The 18381-nt window shown below is 39.4% G+C and overlaps 1 protein-coding gene across 12 annotated transcripts in view; it reads right to left on the bottom strand.

Moving 5' to 3' along the window:
• Positions 1-18381, bottom strand: part of TSPAN18 (tetraspanin 18) — a 205032-nt gene that overhangs the window by 5732 nt on the left and 180919 nt on the right. For all 12 annotated transcript variants that reach the window (XM_060764248.2, XM_060764238.2, XM_060764222.2 and 9 more), the window contains 3 exons: positions 6067-6165; positions 3019-3198; positions 223-306 (listed from right to left, as the gene is read on the bottom strand). In XM_060764248.2, the coding sequence (XP_060620231.2) occupies positions 223-306; positions 3019-3198; positions 6067-6165 (363 nt within the window). The remainder of the gene's footprint in view (positions 1-222; positions 307-3018; positions 3199-6066; positions 6166-18381) is intronic.

Here is an 18381-nt window from a genome sequence, read left to right as displayed (position 1 = left end):
TTTGAAAACTGAGAATGATTGTGTGATCAAAAGCTAACACCAGAGGGCAGTAAAGGATTATTTGTTGCTAACACCAGAGGGCAGTACAGGATATTTTTCCATGCCCTTGTATATTTCTTTATTTTGTAATATTTGTAGTTTGTAGATAATATATAAACTTTACACTGGAAGCTGAAGATGAAAGCAAGCAAGCAGTTATGAGCATTCCAAGGTTTACTATACCTCAATGGCTAAAACACCAATGGCAAGAGCTCCTGCAAGGTACACGTAAGTCTCAAAGGAATTCAGTATCACAGTGTAGCACCCCTAATGGGAAAAAAAAAGAAATCACATGGAAAAAACTGCATTCAAGATCAAAATATTGTTAAAAGAGTGGGAAACATCAACATTTGTTTATATTCTATTCATTCAATGATGCTATTCTGTTTCAGACCGACAACTAGATTTCGGCCTATGAACTTGAATTCTATGTCAATCCTATCTACAGCAGAGTCATTGAATTAACAAGATATATCTACTTATTGATTGATCAATCAACTACTGACTCAATGGGTCTAGATTAATTGGAGCTCATGAAAAGGATTCAGGTCTAGCTCTTTTTAAAAAGAGTCAGCACAGTCAATGAGCACAGAGTTAAAGAAATTAACAGTAACCCTCAAGCTGCAGAAACAGGAATAGTATTAGCTTTGTAAACATGTACCAACACACTGTGACTGAAATCTAGCATGACTCCATATAGCAGAGTAGGTCTGCATGTGGACCTATGTGAGACTGAGCTGTATATGATATCCCAACATACTGAACACAGCCTCTGAACCTTTACTCTCGCAGCCATTTGTTGCTTGAGGCAGACTGGCCAGAATTAGCAACACATCTGGCTACATTCCAGCATAGCCATCCTGTACTTTGTGGGGAGCAGGCAAGATTGCAGAAGCATCTGGTTAGATCCCCAGAGTCAGTTGTGAAACGATGACATCAGCACTGAGATCTGTCATTTAACATCTGCAAATAGAGACACAACTAGATCCTTCTGTCATCCTGCTATGACTTATGAAACATTGAATGGTTGTGCAAAGACAGGAGGCTTTAGAAGTCCTTTAGTAAACTGGAGGAGACTTTAGGGAGGGAATACCAATTCCCACAGCATCCCCGAGAGGACATAGACATGTGGAATAGAAACACACATGTCTTAATATCATGCCATCGTGTGCTTCATACAAAGAGGTTTCTCATTTATCTCATTTCCTTTTACAACACAGGTCAGGAGATGCAAGTGCTTGAGTTCCAGACTATATCTAACCATTGGTTTTATAAGCTGGAACAAATCAAATGTACTTCTTAGATTATAGTGCTGAAATAGGAGCTCCTGGTGGCACAATAGGTTAAACCTTTATGCCGGCAGGATGGCTGACTGAAAGGTTGGCAGTTCAAATCTGGGAAGCGGGTTGAGCTCCCAGGTGTCAGTTCTAGTTTCCCATGTGGGGACATGAGAGAAGCCTACCACAGGATGGTAAAACATCTGGATGTCTCCTGAGCAGTGTCTTTGCAGATGGTCAGTTTTCTCACACCAGAAGCGACTTGCAGTTTCTCAAGTCCCTCCTGACACATAGACACATACACAACACTGCTGAAATGGGTTTGTGCCCATTAAAAACAAACTAAAAACAATGAACAAATGAATGAAAAAGAAGGGAAGGATTGTATTGTCGCAGGCTTTCATGGCTGGAATCACTAGGTTCTTGTGGGGTTTTTCGGGCTATATGGCCATGTTCTAGAGGCATTTTTCCTGACGTTTCGCCTGCATCTATGGCAAGCACTACCTCCTCAGAGGTAGTGAGGAAGGGAAGGATTTCAAGATCCCTTTCAAATTTCAATCTGTTTTAATTCTTATTTTTAAATGGCAAGCTCTTTTATATTTCTACTCCAGCTTGAATCACACATATAGAAAATGAAGACAAACTTCCATGTAGGAAGATAAAACAAAATTTCATACTGGATATAAACAAAGGATGCACGTGATTTGGAGATGGGGGATTTGGCAAAGCAGTACAGATGGGGGAAACAACAAAATCAAGGCTGAGAATTTTCACATCCCTTGTTTCAAATTCACAATTTGTAAAATATTGTTGTCACTAAACCATCTTGCTGTGTGGGCAAAATTGATAAAACATTTCTAAACACTTTTCTTTAGCAAGCTCTTACTCAAAAGGAACAGGAGGTTAAAGGTAAAGATTTTCCCCAGACATTAAGTCCAGTCGTATTCGACTCTGGGGCTTGGTGCTCATTTCCATTTCTAAGCCAAAGAGCCAGCGTTGTCCATAGACACCTCCAAGGTCATGTGGCCCACATGACTGCATGGAACACCATTACCTTCACACCAGAGCGGTACCTATTGATCTAATCACATTTGCATGTTTTCGAACTGCTAAGTTGGCAGAAGCTGGGGCTAACAGCAGGAACTCCCCCGCTCGCTGGATCCGAACCTGTGACCTTTCAGTAAGCAAGTTCAGCAGCTCCAAAAGGAACAGAGGGAGGGAGAAAATAAATTTAATTGAGCTTCAGATGAAAAGCTGAATCCTATATCACAGTTATGAATGGCTAACTAGGAGTTATGTCTCTCTGACTGCTATGTGTTCAGAGATTAGCAATTTCCACTTACTAGGAAGCAGCCACTGCAATTGATGATGGTCCATTCTACTGCTGCTCTCTGGCATTAAGGGGAATTGTGACAGCGACCCTGTGTCTCCCTTTTGCAATGTGCATCACTCAGGAGAGGAAGTGGAAACAGAAAGCAGCTGCTTCCTGGGCAACAGGGAAACACACCACTGTCTATCAGAACAGCTGCTTCCTGGTAAGGATTGGGAGGTTATGCCTGGTTTCACTCAGTAGGACCATAAATACGGTGCTTAGAAATATGTACAGAACATATAGGATTCTGGCCTGGGTGCATCACTACCATCCTACACAGACATAAACTTCAAAGCATATCATAAACTCCCATTTCTCTGCACCCCACACCTGTCGATTTTGGTACATTTCCTTCCCTTGAAGACAGTCTTCTTTTCTGATGATTGCTCCATCACGAGATTGGATCTCCCGCCGGCAACAAGCTTCAGGAACTTCACTGTGCGAATGCAGGAGAAGGAAACGGGGGGCAGTTTCAAAATCCTCTGCACCATTGACACCACAACAGCCAAACTAGTGCACATGAAAGACAAACATTTGGTTACTATCATTGTCTTCTGGGACAAGATGCAACAGATCCCTTGAAAAGAATATATAATCTGACTATTTGTAAGGATGAGGTAGATGAATGGATTGAATGTGGCAGGCAGTTTGATTACTATAAATTTCCAAAAGGATGTAAGTTGGTATTCACTACCAAGATGCTGTTAGGATAACTAACTGAAATCTTATATACACATTCCTGAGAGCAGGCCCCAATGGTCTTGATGAAATGCAGGATGCACCTACACTGTAGAATTAATGCAGTTTGACACCACCTTAACAGTAATGTCCCAATGCTATGGAATCATAAGAGTTGTAGTGTTATAAGGTCTTTAGCCTTCTCTGTCAATGGAGTGCTGTTACCTCAGCAAATTACAACTCCAAAGCTTCCACAGCAATGAGTCGTGACTGTTAAAAGTGGTGGCATTAACTCTACAGTGTAGATGCACCCTTAGTTTTGAGTAGGAATGCATGCAACTGTACTATCTGTGCTAATGCAAAGGGATCTTGTAGCACCTTTGTGACTGAGGGAAAGAAGTCATTTGTATGAAAGCTTATGGTACAATTTATTTCTCTCAGTCTCAATGGAACTAAAAGATCCCAATCCCTTTGCATACAGATATTCCAAACTAACACCACCATGTCTTTGAATTCTCCCCCATAAGTATCTAAAGAACAGCCATTATCTACATAATACTGCATAGTTTATTGCGCTTTCCAAGATTTTTGAAACACAAAATAATTATGTAGAATTAAAAACTATATTGAATTTGCATAATTTTGTCTGAAAAGCTGATGAGATTGGTGTGCAATGTGTGCTGCCTTGACACAAATGTCAAGGGACCAATAACTCATAAACAGTGGGCAAGCATGAAGGAGAATGTTTTCATCCAGGGGATCTGTCTCCATCATTGGAATCTGAATTACTGTGGCGGGAGATCAGGCACACGGGAAGGATGAATCACCCCCCCCCCCCCCCAGGGAAATGCAATCTTGGAAGTTTCCCATGACTGTGATACTGTAGTATTAGTATTAGTAGTAGCAGTATTGATATTCCCTGCACCCTGTTTCTCGAAAGGGTTGCTGGATGGTGGTAGAAGGGACTTAAGTGATGGTCTGCCCTGGTTTAAAGGTTACTACACTAGTAAACATTCAATATACAGATTGTAACACCCCTTCTATAAAGAATTTGTACAATAGTGCTGATCCTGTGCCGCACTGCCCCCTAAATGCTCCCCCACATTCAATTTTCATTCTCTGATAACCTAGCAAAGAGAAGAAAACTACTGAAGAGTTGAAAAAATATGAAAGTAATTCATCCTCTGGATTTCAGCTGGATCCATGAGAACACTGCCAAATTATTGGTATTGATTCATGGTACTTGGCTATCCAGAAATGCAATTCAAATTGGCTACTGAAAAGCTGGCAGTTAAAAAAAAATTGAGGCATTTTAAGTCTATTATAGATTATACCATGTATTTTTTGAAATATAAGATATAACAGCAATAAACATTATGATGATTGTCGAAGGCTTTCATGGCCAGAATCACTGGGTTGTTGTGTGTTTTCCGGGCTGTATGGCCCTGTTCCAGAAGCATTCTCTCCTGACAACAGGATGCCTGCCATAGATGTAGGTGAAACATCAGGAATGAATGCTTCTGGAACATGGCTATACAGCTTGGAAAACACAAAACAACCCATTATGATTATTGCTTCCAATAAAAAGCATGCTCTAAAAACTGGTAGCTACCAAAGAGATACTCCAGAAGTTTTTGACCAAGTAGAACTTTTGCTATGTTTTGACTGATTATTTGCATGCTTCTGTACTATAAAACCATGCAGGGGCAATTATTTTCTATTTAGCATATTTCTATACCACCATTTATTCATGATAGGCAGGATCATTTATAATGGCAAAACAACAAAAATGCCCACCTTTTCAAAAGTACATGGGCAGATACCAACTAGACCACACCAGATGGTTATATGTAGAATTCACATTTTGTAAACCAAACATTTCTGAACTTATGAGGCACAATTGGATTAAGGTCTAAACATTTACATAAGAACTCAATAGTGGTTAAGAACAAATAAAATCAGTCATAAAACACAATAAAATTACCAAGCAACAACATAATGGAAACACCCAGATTGTGTCAAAAGTGTCAAGCAACGACTGTGTTTTTATATTAAACTAGCTGTCCCCTGCCACGCGTTGCTTTGGCCCAGTCTGTGTATATGTATTTTGTGTGTGTATATGTGTGGTTGCATATGTGTGTGTGTGTGTGTGTGTGTGTGTGGGTTTGCGCATGCATTGCAATGTAATTTTTGTTTTTTGGCTTTTTAAGTCCATTTTGTTGTGTTTTCAGTGTTTTTATGAGTGATGGTCACTCGTTGGCCTGATAGGTGTGTAGTGTCCAAATTTGGTGTCAATTCGTCCAGTGGTTTTCGAGTTATGTCAGTCCCACAAACTGACATTACACTTTTATTTATAAAGACCCACTGGACTTAACCGAAGTTGCTTTTGACTAGAAATTCCCATAAGACTTTTCATGACAGGCTGATTTCATAAACATACTCTCCAGAGAGGAAGGCCCAGTAAGCACAGTGAAACTCGTTTTCATTATGCCTGTCATTGCAACTAACGCCTTTTTTCCCCAGTCTGCCAAACAGGATTTTCATTAGTCTGTTACAGGCTGGAGTGTTATGATTCTTTTATTTACCATTGTAAATCACCATTCGGGGTTTGTTTGTTCAGAGGGATTGGATTATAAAAAAATAATTGCATAAGTAGAATTCAAGTGACTATCCCACACAATTATGCATGTTGTTACTCACTGTGATCATGACCGAGTTCCAAGTCGAAGAGAAGACATCAGACTCATTGTTCCCCTGATAGTGTTTCTTAAGTTCCTTTGTAAAAAACTCTCTGGTCAACTGAGAATTAAATACAGAGAATTAAACAAAGAAGTGACTTCTGCCTGTTCTACGAAGTGCAGAAGCTGAGTGGTGAGCAGACAACACTCTTAGTCCATGACAGCTTCATCTTACAATAGGAATGGGAATATGACTCTGTGGACTGCAACTCCCAGAACCCCTAACTAACAGAGTCAGTGGTGAAGAATGCTGACATTTGTATACACCCTTTTCCACCTTATAAAGCCATCTCACATCAGACAGACTCCTGACTAAAGCCCTGGAGAGTCTCCTGAAATAGATGGACCAATGATCTGACTTATTGGAAGAAGATTTCCTATATCCTTCAATGACTCTCAGGAGACTTTCACTCTCTGCATCCTAAATCACAAGAACAAACTACCCTTTTGGTTAGGGAATAGATTATTTATTACAGCCACATGTCTGTTAAAGACCGCCAGTCCTATAACTTCGCTGCATCTAGATTTAAGATTATGCAGTGCTAACTTTAGATATAGTAAACAACTTTTGGATGCCTATACCCAGTAATTGCTACTGTGCTTGTCTGCTTTACCCACTCTCTCCCTGTATCACTACAGGTATTCTCATTCCCCCCATTTTACCATGTATTTGATTTTACAACTAAAACAATTTCTTCTTCTTTTCATTGTTTCTTTGTGTTGGTGGAGGTTATGGAGGTTGAGGATAGGTCTGCCTATTGTTCAGCTTTTGCTTTGCCACTTTTGATTTACTCTGGTTGTTGGATCTACTATCATCTCTCCTTTTCCTAACAATTACTTATCAAAATGGAACTTTAATTTCTCATAGATTTAAAACTAGTTACATAGCAATTTATATGTCATCCATATTTTTCTTCATTGAAAAAAATGAGTTATAGAACAAATATTTGAGATGTATATTTGAAATTCATGAACATCTATGGACATTAAATCCGGTGAACTCATAAGATGTTGATGCCTGAAACCCAATTTCAATACAGCACTTAAAAATGAAAACAGAATGAACCAAGTAGAAGTTAAACTGAGTTCAGATAAGTCTGTGGCCACTGACAGAACAATCATAGAATCATTAGAGTTGGAAGTGACCTCATGGACCATCCAGTCCAACCCCCTGCCAAGAAGCAGGAAAATCACGTTCAAAGCACCCCCAACAGATGGCCCTCCAGCCTCTGTTTAAAATCCTCCAAAGAAAGAGCCTCCACCATACTCCAAGGCAGAGAGTTCCACTGCTGAGCAGCTCTCACAGGCAGGAAGTTTTTCCTAATGTTCAGGAGGAATCTCCTTGTAGGTTGAAGCCATTGTTCCACGTCCCTGTCTCCAGGGCAGCAGAAAACAAGCTTGCTCCCCCCTCCCCATGACTTCCCCTCACATATTTATACTTGGCCATCATGTCTCCTTTCAGCCCTCTCTTCTGCAGGCTAAACATGCCCACCTACTAAGCTCCTCATAGGGCTTATTCTGGACACAGTATTCCAGGTGTGGTCTAACCAATCATTTCTTATGTCCCTCTTTTCCTAGGCACACAACAAAACAGATTGCAACACACTTGATGAAAAATAACGTGCTATTTCTATTGTTTATATGTAACCAAACTGATAAATAGAATGTATGACAAATAACAAGTTCTTAGTAATTTGATGTGTATTTCAAACACAGTGGGGGTATCATTTTGCCTTTTATATTGTTTGCCCTTGACCTTTATTATGAAAATCATCAGAATTTCTGTAGACTTATTAAAGCAAAACCCAAACAACTGCACTATGAAGAGGCCATATTATATTTGAATGGAAATGCTTATGAGTCGGAAAAGACTGGGAAGGCTCCCTGGAGAATAAGCCAGTGCCTTTAGGGACCTCCAGGTTAGAAGGTGTCCCCACACATGCTCAGGCATTGTGTTTCCTTCCCTTCTTTTGCATAATTTACCCTACTGGGCTCTCATCCTGTGGAGACAGCCGCCCAGACTTTTTAAAATTGATGCTTGTCTGTTTCCTAAGTGCAGACTTTGAAACTAATATTACAGTTGGTAATAGTCCCAATTGGCTTCCTTTGACCAGTTCTGGAACAAAAGATTAATTTGAATATAAAGTGAAACCTTTATTTTGACAGGCACGATCCCAAAGGAAATGTTCGAGGCTGGCGTTTGTGATTTTTATGAGATCTGACCTAAAACAAAGCCCAGTGCTGGAACTGTGCTTATTTGCCAGAAAAATAACCCATTCCCTTTCACTACTATAATATTTCACTTTGTTCCAAAAATCTGGACAAAGAGGGAAAACAGAGTTAACAACTTAGTCACACCGCTTGTTTCCAACATAAAAAGAATTCAGTTAAATAAAGCAGTATGAAGTCAATCCTACCAATCCAGAATAGCTTTCTTCCTTTATTAAAAGCCAAAGTGAGTCTCAGAAGGTTACAATGTACTCAATGCACAAACCACTTGGATTTGCTACAGATGGCAATCCTGTCAAAGCCTGTCAAAGCTCTAGTTAAACTCTGAGATACAGATATGAGTCCAATGGTGAATACAATTCATAGACTCACAGAGCTAGAAGAAACCACAAGGGTAATCCAGTCCAAACCCTTGCAATGCATGAATGCATAATCAAAGCACTCTTGACAGATGGCCATCCAGCCTCTCTTTAAAAAGTTCCAGAGAAGGAGACTCCACCACTCTCTGAGGCAGCCTATTCCACTGTTGACCAGTTTGTACCATCAGAAAGTTCTTCCTAATGTTTAGTTGGAATCTCTTTTCCTGTAGTTTGAATCCAAATGCATTATTCTCGACCCATTTCAGCCTGTCAAACAGCTTTATTTAAATTTATTTTATTTATTATTTAAAACACTTATACCCCATCTTCCTCAACCTCTGAAGAGGGACTCAAGACGGCCTCCAACAGGCAACCCTTCAGTGCTGACACAATATAAAAGATATCATAAAATACAACCATATATACATTAAAACAGTTATAAATATACATTAACAGTTCACCAGGTTGAAATCATCATCCAAATCAGTCCATTGCAGCCAAATAAAATCTTATCTTCACCAGTAAATCAGTCTATTCTGCAAATGCTTGATCCCATAGCCAGGATTTAAGTTTCTTCTGGAAGGTCAGGAGGGAGGGGGAAGATCTAACCTCATTAGGGAGGGAGTTCCATAGCCAAGGGACCACCATGGAGAAGGCCCTGTCTCTCGTCCCACCAAACGTGACTGCGATGGTGGTGAGACCGAGAGCAGGGCCTTCCCAGATGATCTTAAGGTCCTTCGTGGTTCATAGAGGGTTTAAATCAACTGGAGGGCCAGGATCCATTCATTTGTTTTATTTTACTTCTTAAGTGCATTCTATTCCACTACCCAAAGTGATATGGCATTATGAATTGTGTATTATGTTTTTTATGCTTTTAAACCGTATACTGTGATTGTTATATTATGTTGTAAACCGCGTTGAGTCGCCGGCTAGGCTGAGAAACGGCGGTATACAAATATAGCAAATAAATAAATCCTGGTATATTTGCAAGCTATTTTTAAAAGTTTTATTCCTTCCCTGCAAAGTGATTTTATATGATGTTGTTTATGGCCTGCTTTACTGTGCCCCTAGATCTTTCATGTGATTCAAGATCTGGACCTGTTAGTACAAACTGTTAGGATACTATATAGATGGCACTGAATCCTGTAGTTCTCAAGCATTCATTTTTCTTCAGATAGAACGGACCCTCACCCTTCAATATTGATGGGGAAAGTCTGGCAAGGAGCTGTCATTATGTTCAAGTAAATGTATCACAGTTTAAAAGATCTGCGTGATATTGTGCTGTATTTTATTAAGTTTTTTTTTACTTTGGGGAGTACTATATTTTCATAGGAAATTGCAAAAATGGTGGAATTCACCACCACAAGATGTAGTGATGTACTCTAGCTTGGATAACTTTAAAAGAGGAGTGAACAAATTCATGGACGAGGCAGCAATCAATGGCTTTTAGTCCAGAAGGGTATCTATCTACCTGATCTCAATCCAGTGAAAAACATTTTAATCTGTCATGATTTCCTGTTACTGTAAAAACCTTGCTTTTACTGATTGTTTATATGTTATTACCCTTTTAATGAAGGTTGAGTAGAATTCTAGGAAAAAGATATGTAGTTGTGTTTAGCTGTTGGTAACAAAGTTGAATTTCTTTGGCTCTTCTTGATCTGCTCATTCATTTTAGGTCTCCTGAGTTTGTTTGTCCTCCCTCCAACATGAATTCAAGAGAAATATCTTCACCCTCTACATGTGTCTCTCCAACTGTGTCATTTCAAATCTCAATAGAAAACATCTCTCTTTTATCTTGCTGTTGGTTCTTAATTTCATCTTTTCCCTTTCTTATGAATTATTCAGTTCTAACCATGCTATCTAACCCCATATAGTGCTGTGAAAGGTTTGGATGAAAGATGTTCTACAAGATAAAACTATGCTACACCAGAAGGCAAGTGGTAAATAGTCTATCAGTTACTTCTGTCTCTGAGAGACACAGACTGTGTTAAGTAGAGCATTAACACAACCTTACCAGCCCAGAAGCTATTACGGAAATATACACAGACAGAGCAATATTAAAAGAAATCACATTTCACCACTTATCCACATAATTTAACATCCTTTAAATCTGATTTGTTACATCTGAGAAAAACTAATTATCCTCATCATTTTTGGTCCAATGGCAAATTTTGGTCTTGCAAAAAAAAAAAATCCACATTTACTCCAGAAGCCTGTGAGGAATATTCATATCAAAATATATCTATGCTCTTAATTATAATGTCTTGTAACATCTTAAAAACAATTAGGTTTTTATTTGGCATGTGCTTTCATGATTGCATCCCACTTCATTGGATGGGGTTTACAGCAATAGACCATTGGGAGAAATCTGCTGCAACAAACAACACAAAAATTCTTCTAGAGGTTCATTATTTTAGTTTTTCCTCTGAACAGTGTTTTATTCTATGAACATTTTTCCTAAGTAGTGCATCAGTTTAAAGGAACATCAGTAGTTTGAAGGGGGAAAAACACTCTTAATGTGATTATACTGCTTGTAGTTAAGGAAGGTGGTTTTCACCCTGTTCTATAGAGATTCACATGTAAACCAGATTAAATACTGTTCAATCTGTTGTTCTGAGGAGAGGAGAGACCAGGATACATTTACTGGTGTTGAGTGTCTTCTATCACATGAAGCTAGCATGTCAACTGCTATCTTAGTCAGATGATTTGTCCAAGTCAACCCATGCTCTACCAATCTCAAGACTGGTCTTGACTCTTTATATATAAAATTATCCTTAAAGACTTTGTAGACAGCAGTGAGTTAAAAATGGGACTGATCAATGGAAACACATTTTCTTTTGAACTCTATACAGCTTGGTACCTCAGTACCTGAAACAAATCTGTTTCCACATCAACCAGTCCTTTGCTGTAGCCAACTTCAGGGTACACTTTCCTATTGACTGAATACAGCTGATTGGCAACTGGGAGGCCTTCTCTCTTGTGGCACACGCTCCTCTCTCCAAAGAGGCTTGTTTGATGCATTCTTTAAAGTTCTCCAGAATTTTACCATCTCAGGATTCTAATTATCTGATTTTTATTGCTTATTTAACTAAATTGAGCTATCTGTTTTGTTCTGTCGCACGCTGGGGCTGTAAAAATTGTCTTTTGAATAGGACGTGCACTTTGTGCCCAGCGGGAAGCTAGGGCGCCTTGAAAGAGAGGCCCTCAAGGATTTTCCTGTACAATAGTCTTAGAGGCTTGAAAACAAGCCTCTTTGTTCAATAACGAAGTCCTTTATTATTCAACAAATTAAACAAATACTTCCCAAATCTTCAATGAGTCAAACAAATGCTTCTTAACTTGTCTACACTGGACAGGCACCTTGCTTGGTGAACTATTTCTTTCTTTAACAAGGAAAACCCTTTTTTAACCTCTCCCAGGCTGTCTACTATCTAAGCTTTGCTGATGTGGGTTCTTACTACCGGATCCAAACTGCTTCTTGGACACTGAGTAGACCTACCAGACAAGGCTTGTAGATTCTCCAGCTGGAGTTCTTTGAGTCTGTAAAACTGTTTTCCCACAGAATTTCTTCAGAAACCTTTCAGGGCTGTTTCCCTCAGATACTGTAAGGCTGAGAGGCTGTAAGCTCCCAGCCAAAGCTTTGGAACTTTTCCCCTGGAAATTCCCTGGAAATTCTTAAGAAATGAATATTTTTCTGCAGGTGAAGGTGGTCAACGTCCTATAGCTTAGTTTCCTTCTGTAAGATTGAACTAAAAATGGCTCCCTCTCCTCCCCAGATCCCTGGGGAAAGGGGCAGAACCAAACACAACCATGATAGACAGGTGGCTAGCCCTATAACTGCAAACCAAGGGAAGTCACCTTTTTGCAAAACCCCTGAAACCTTGGAATGCATGCAAACATTAAATAGAAAGAAAATGAAGTTGGAGCTCCTGGTACAGCCGCACCAGCACATGTTTTATTGTATTTTAGTGACTTGTTTGTTCATTTTATACAATCTATACATCTGATGAATAGATGCACTGCGTGTCTCACAACCTGACTAGAAAGCAGAACACACTCCCCTAGTTGTTCTACTAATGTTGTTACTACAGTACAGATTGGGATGGCCCAACTGTATAAATAAGATTTCCTGAGGAGCTACTTCATGGTCTAAGACAGTGGCTCTCAACCTCTGGGTCCCCGAGTGTTTTGTCCTACAACTCCAAGAAATCCCAGCCAGTTTACCAGCTGTTAGGATTTCTGGGAGTTGAAGGCCAAAACATCTGGGGACCCACAAGTTGAGGACCACTTGTCTGAGAACAATAGAATTCCTTTAATGTTTCAAAGTAGAAAATGCCTAGTTTCTTTACCTGCCTGCACAAGATGCAGAAGTAGTACCAGCATCTCCTGTGATGCCCACTTTCCTTCCCAGATTATTTAGTAAAACTAAAGGTCACCCTGAGTCCACATGTATGGAAGGTAAAGCCCAAAATTAAGACATTGTGGTTGTAAGGAGAGCAGGAATGTAAATGAATGCATTTAATATTTGTAGGATGTTCTGTATAACCACCCCATACATAAATAACATTAGGTAGATAGCTCTTAACTTTAAAATGTAATTTTTAATTAAAAATGGTAAGCGGGGAGGGGGGGGGGGCTTGATCTGAATTAGCATGTTTGGATCAGCATGCTTCTATCCCAATTTAAATAAGATCCCCAATGCTGCAAATATCATTATCCAAAAATGTCCCATTGAATCAATAGCTTAGTAATGTAAACTATGCATGCCAAAGTCCTAAGCCAAATAGTTTCCCACATCACTGACTAGACATTGAATAAATCTAGCCCTCTTTATATTTAATGTCCCTAACATCTGAGACAGCATTTCTCAACCTGGGGGTTAGGAACCCTGGGGGGGATCACGAGGGGGATGTCATAGGGGTCGCCAAAGACCATGAGAAAACACAGTATTTTCTGTTGGTCATGGGGCTTCTGTGTGGAAAGTTTGGGCCAATTCTATCACTGGAGGAGTTCAGGATGCTCTTTGATTGTAGGTGAACTATAAATCCCAGCAACTACAACTTCCAAATGTCAATGTCTGTTTTCCCCAGACTCCACCGGTGTTCACATTTGGGCGTATTGAGTATCTGTGCCAAGTCTGGTCCAAATCCATCATTGTTTGAGTCCACAGTACTCTCTGGATGCAGGCAAACTCAATTGACCTTGAGTTTAGAGTTGTAGTTTGCCTGCATCCAGAGAGTACTGTGGACTCAAACAATGATGGATTTGGACCAGACTTGGCACAGATACTCAATACACCAAACCCTTCCAGTATTTTCTGTTGGTCATGGAAGTTGTGTGTGCCAATTTTGGTTCAATTCCATCATTGGTGGAGTTCAGAATGCTCTTTGATTGTAGGTTAACTATAAATTCCAGCAACTATAACTCCCAAATGACAAAATCAATTCCCCCCCCCCCCAACCCCATCAGTATTCAAATTTGGGCATATCAGGTATTTGTGCCAAATTTCGTCCAGTGAATGAAAATACATCCTGCATATCAGATATTTACATTACGATTCAGAACAGTAGCAAAATTACAGTTATGAAGTAGCAACGAAAATAATTTTATGGTTGGGGGTCACCACAACATGAAGAACTGTATTAAGGGGTCATTGCATTAGAAAGGTTGAGAACCACTGGTCCAAGGGTAGTTAAGCCACTAGTATTCACTTTTTTCCTAAATATTGTGACCTCCTCAGTAATGCTGAACAGTGGAGCACTGTTTCAGGCAAACTTCATCCCTTTGTAAGGAGAGCAGAGAAAGAAACACAACAAACAAATGCTAGACTGGCAATATCCTCGTCTATAATGCAGCCTATTGTGTCCGTGTGTGGCTTTCTCTCACTATGTGTGAGGTCCTCTCCTTGAGCTCTCTTGAAAGAATTGAACTCAGAAAACAAGAGCTGTATTGACCAAGTCACATGAGACTCCTAGGAAGTGGTCACTATTTATAGAGGAACAGCAGTTTCCACCGAGACATAATTCAGCTCTCTCCCATCTCTGCAACTTGGAATGGGGCATCTAAACTGTTTACAAAGCACTGTTCTTTTCGTACAGTTCAGTAGTAGAGAAAATACCAAGCTGACAATGGAGACGTTCTTTCATTCTATCCTTTTAGTGGATACGGGTGTTTAAACATTAATTTTCTAAACCTCTCTTCCTTTTTAAAAAATCTTTTCACTTAATGGCAATATATAGTCTCCTAGGGATAAATTAAATCAATGTTAAATTCATGTTAGAAGGTCATTCTATATTTGTTCCCTCATTAATTTCTTCCATGTAAAACACATATTAGAATTAGGGATGTCAAGCCATTAATAGGCTTTTAAAAAGATGGTTATTCTACTTTCAACAGAATAATTAACCAAGTAACCTAGCAAAATGACTGTGAGAGCTGTTCAGCAGTGCAATTCTTTGTGCTGGATTATGATGGAGACTCCTTTGGAGGCTTTTAAGCAGAGGCTGGATGGCCATCTGTCAGGAGTGCTTTGAATGCAATCTTCTTGTTTCTTGGCAGGGGGTTGGACTGGATGGCCCATGAGGTCTCTTCCAACTCACAGGATTCTATGATTCTAAAATCTCAATCTAGGTAGTGTTTTCAAGTCAATGTTTCTCTAAGTTACAAAGCCAAATTGCACATTGTTTAAGGAAATACATACATGAAAACAGAAATTTCATTTTTGTTTCATCACAATTTTTTTACATCAGGTCATTCCAGTTCAACCAACCAAAACATTTTTTTAATTTCCATGTGAGTAAAACTAAGGAATCAAGAAATGGTCATAATTATCTCATTAACTAATCACTTATTTAAGTAGCAATGAATGCATTTTATTAAGAACATTGTATCCATAACTAATTCCTATTCTCCTTGTTTACCATGTTTACTTCTCTACCAATTGGATTTTACAGTCCAAGTGACTGACAGTATGTACAAATTCTGAGCAATTCCAACTCAAGGTTTGTAGTGGTTCGTAGCTGTTGACCTTGTGCTAGCCATTTTCATTCTGCTTTGAGCCAAAGAGTTACAGGTAACTTTTTTGATGGGCACTGCAATAACATCATTGTGGATGGTATCACACTCTGTTGTAATCCCTAGAAGGTGAGTACAGTTTAGTTTCACGGAATGCAAGCTGCTATATATCTTAGTTTAAATGCAGTTTAATGGAAAGCCTTAAAATTTTTCAAACTGTAATTAAATGATCAAATAATTACATTATAATTAACTACTTGGCTCTTTGTTCTTCTAAAAAAACAGGTTTCTACATATGTATAAGTCAGCATTCTGAACTCAACAGCTGTGTATTAATTATATTTGATTTAGGTGTTTGTTTAAAATGTCATTATTTGACATGGTGAAACTTAACCACACTGAATTACCAATAGGCTTATTATCTGAAAATGTTCATAGTACGATAGGAGAGAAGAGAAAAGTGATGTGTCTCTAACTTGAGACTGCCTGAGTCATTTTGCAAACATTGCTGACACATATCACAATCTAAATCGTATGTCAATTCTCTTTGTATCATGTGTGTGTATTTGCTCAACAATTGTGACATACAAAATAAACAAGTTAGTAATTTTGCCACATGGTGATATACACAAGTTTATACGTACAATGTAGAAAACAAGCTTGCTCCCCCCTCCCTATGACTTCCCCTCACATATTTATACATGGCCATAATGTCTCCTCTCAGCCTTTTCTTCTGAAGGCTAAACAAGCCCAGCTCTTTAAGCTCCAGACCCTTGATCATTTTAGTCACCTTCCTCTGAACACATTCCAGCTTGTCAAGATCTCCCTTCAATTGTGGTGCCCAGAATTGGACACAGTATTCCAGAGGTTGTCAGACCAAGGCAGAATAGAGGGGTGGCATGACTACCCTGGATCTAGACCAGTGGTTCTCAACCTGTGGGTCGCCAGGTGTTTTGGTCTACAACTCCCAGAAATCCCAGCCAGTTTACCAGATGTTAAGATTTCTGGGAGTTGAAGGCCAAAACATCTGGGGACCCACAGGTTGAGAACCACTGATCTAGAAACTGTGTTCCTATTTATGCAGGCCAAAATCCCATTGGCTTTTTTTGCTGCCACATGACACTGTTGGCTCATGTTTAACTTGTTGTCCATGAGGACTCCAAGATCTTTTTCACACGTACTTCTCTCGAGCCAGGCATCATCTGTTAGGGATGCTTTAATTATGTATAGTCCAATCCCCTGCCTACATGGCAGGGGATTGGACTGAATGGCCCTTGTGAGCTCTTCCAGTTCTATGATTCCTGAAAACTTGCCCAAACAGGAACAAAACAATTTGCAAAACAATCCTAAAATATTTAAAAATGAAATCTCCAAGGACTGAGAAATGATTCTCTAAGTTTAAATACATCAAGAAAGACAAATGGATTGCAGCAAGCTCAGTGACAATATTCAAAGCAACAACGCTATTAACAAATGGTATTGGCGAACATAAAGGATTCTAAGGAAGCAATTAATAAGTTCCAGAATACTGAAAAACCCTCATGAGAAACGAATCAAATCAAGAGGAAAAGAATGAGAGAGAGAGAGAAGGGTAAGGCAGACTTGGACAGGAAGATGGAACAAGAAAATTAGTTTATTGGTAACACGAGTCATGCATTTGTTGTCACAAAGGCCAAAGAAAGATGAAGAAAAAGATGAAATGCAAAATACACACAATGTATACAACAGTAAACCAATATTTCAATAGGGACTTGGCCAGTCTTGGGTATTTTGTCATATAGAGTGGGAAACATATTGGGAATTCTGCCACACTACAAGAACCAATAAACAACTAGATGACTTCTGGAAGCTTATCCTGTAGGAGCGGCCAGTGGCACAATGGGTTAAACCCTTGTGCCGGCAGCACTGAAGACCAACAGGTCGGAGGTTCGAATACGGGAAGAGTGGAGATGAGTTCTCTCTGTCAGTTCCAGCTTCCCATGTAGGGGCATGAGAGAAGCCTCCCATAAGAATGGTAAGCTTTCTTAGGATGCTTGCCATAGATGCAGGCAAAACTTCAGGAGAGAAAGCCTCTAGATCATGGCCATATAGCCCGAAAAAACCTACAACAACCCACAAATTCATTCTTATTGTTATCATTAATGATATCATCTTTATTGGTAAGAGGACTGAGAACTGCATTCCAAGAGCAATTTGGGTTTCCTAACTTTCGTTCAAGTTGGGGTATGAAAGGATTGCAACGTATCTTTCCTAAACTGATAAGGTGGCTGAGTTTTTGGACTTCTCCCTAGTTTTCCTTTTTCAAAAACACCCCCACACTGCTAATAGCAGCCCATAGCTCTCTTGGCAGATCTTGCTGTCTCATTCCTGGAATGTTATGGGAGTACTGGTCTCCTTGTTTTGTCACTCCCAATGAATACTGAACAACATCTGGGCAAGATAATCTGGATTACATCTCTAAGAGCAAACTCTGCCTCTTCTTCCATGCTGACACAGCCACCACTGAGATATATTTTACTAAGGTCCACAAGTCTGTAGGTCATCCTTTTACCACCTGCTTTGCCTATCTGTCATTCTCCTTGTTAAAAGCTTATTTTTAAAACACACAGAGATATGATCAGTTGCACAAAACCAAGCCCAAACAAATACGAATAAAAAACAAAGAAAGCTGAAAG

The sequence above is a fragment of the Anolis sagrei genome, chromosome 1 (assembly GCF_037176765.1).
Source record: "Anolis sagrei isolate rAnoSag1 chromosome 1, rAnoSag1.mat, whole genome shotgun sequence".
NCBI lineage: Eukaryota > Metazoa > Chordata > Lepidosauria > Squamata > Dactyloidae > Anolis > Anolis sagrei.
Note: the sequence above shows the minus strand (reverse complement) of the source record. Positions and strands in the feature narration are given on the sequence as shown.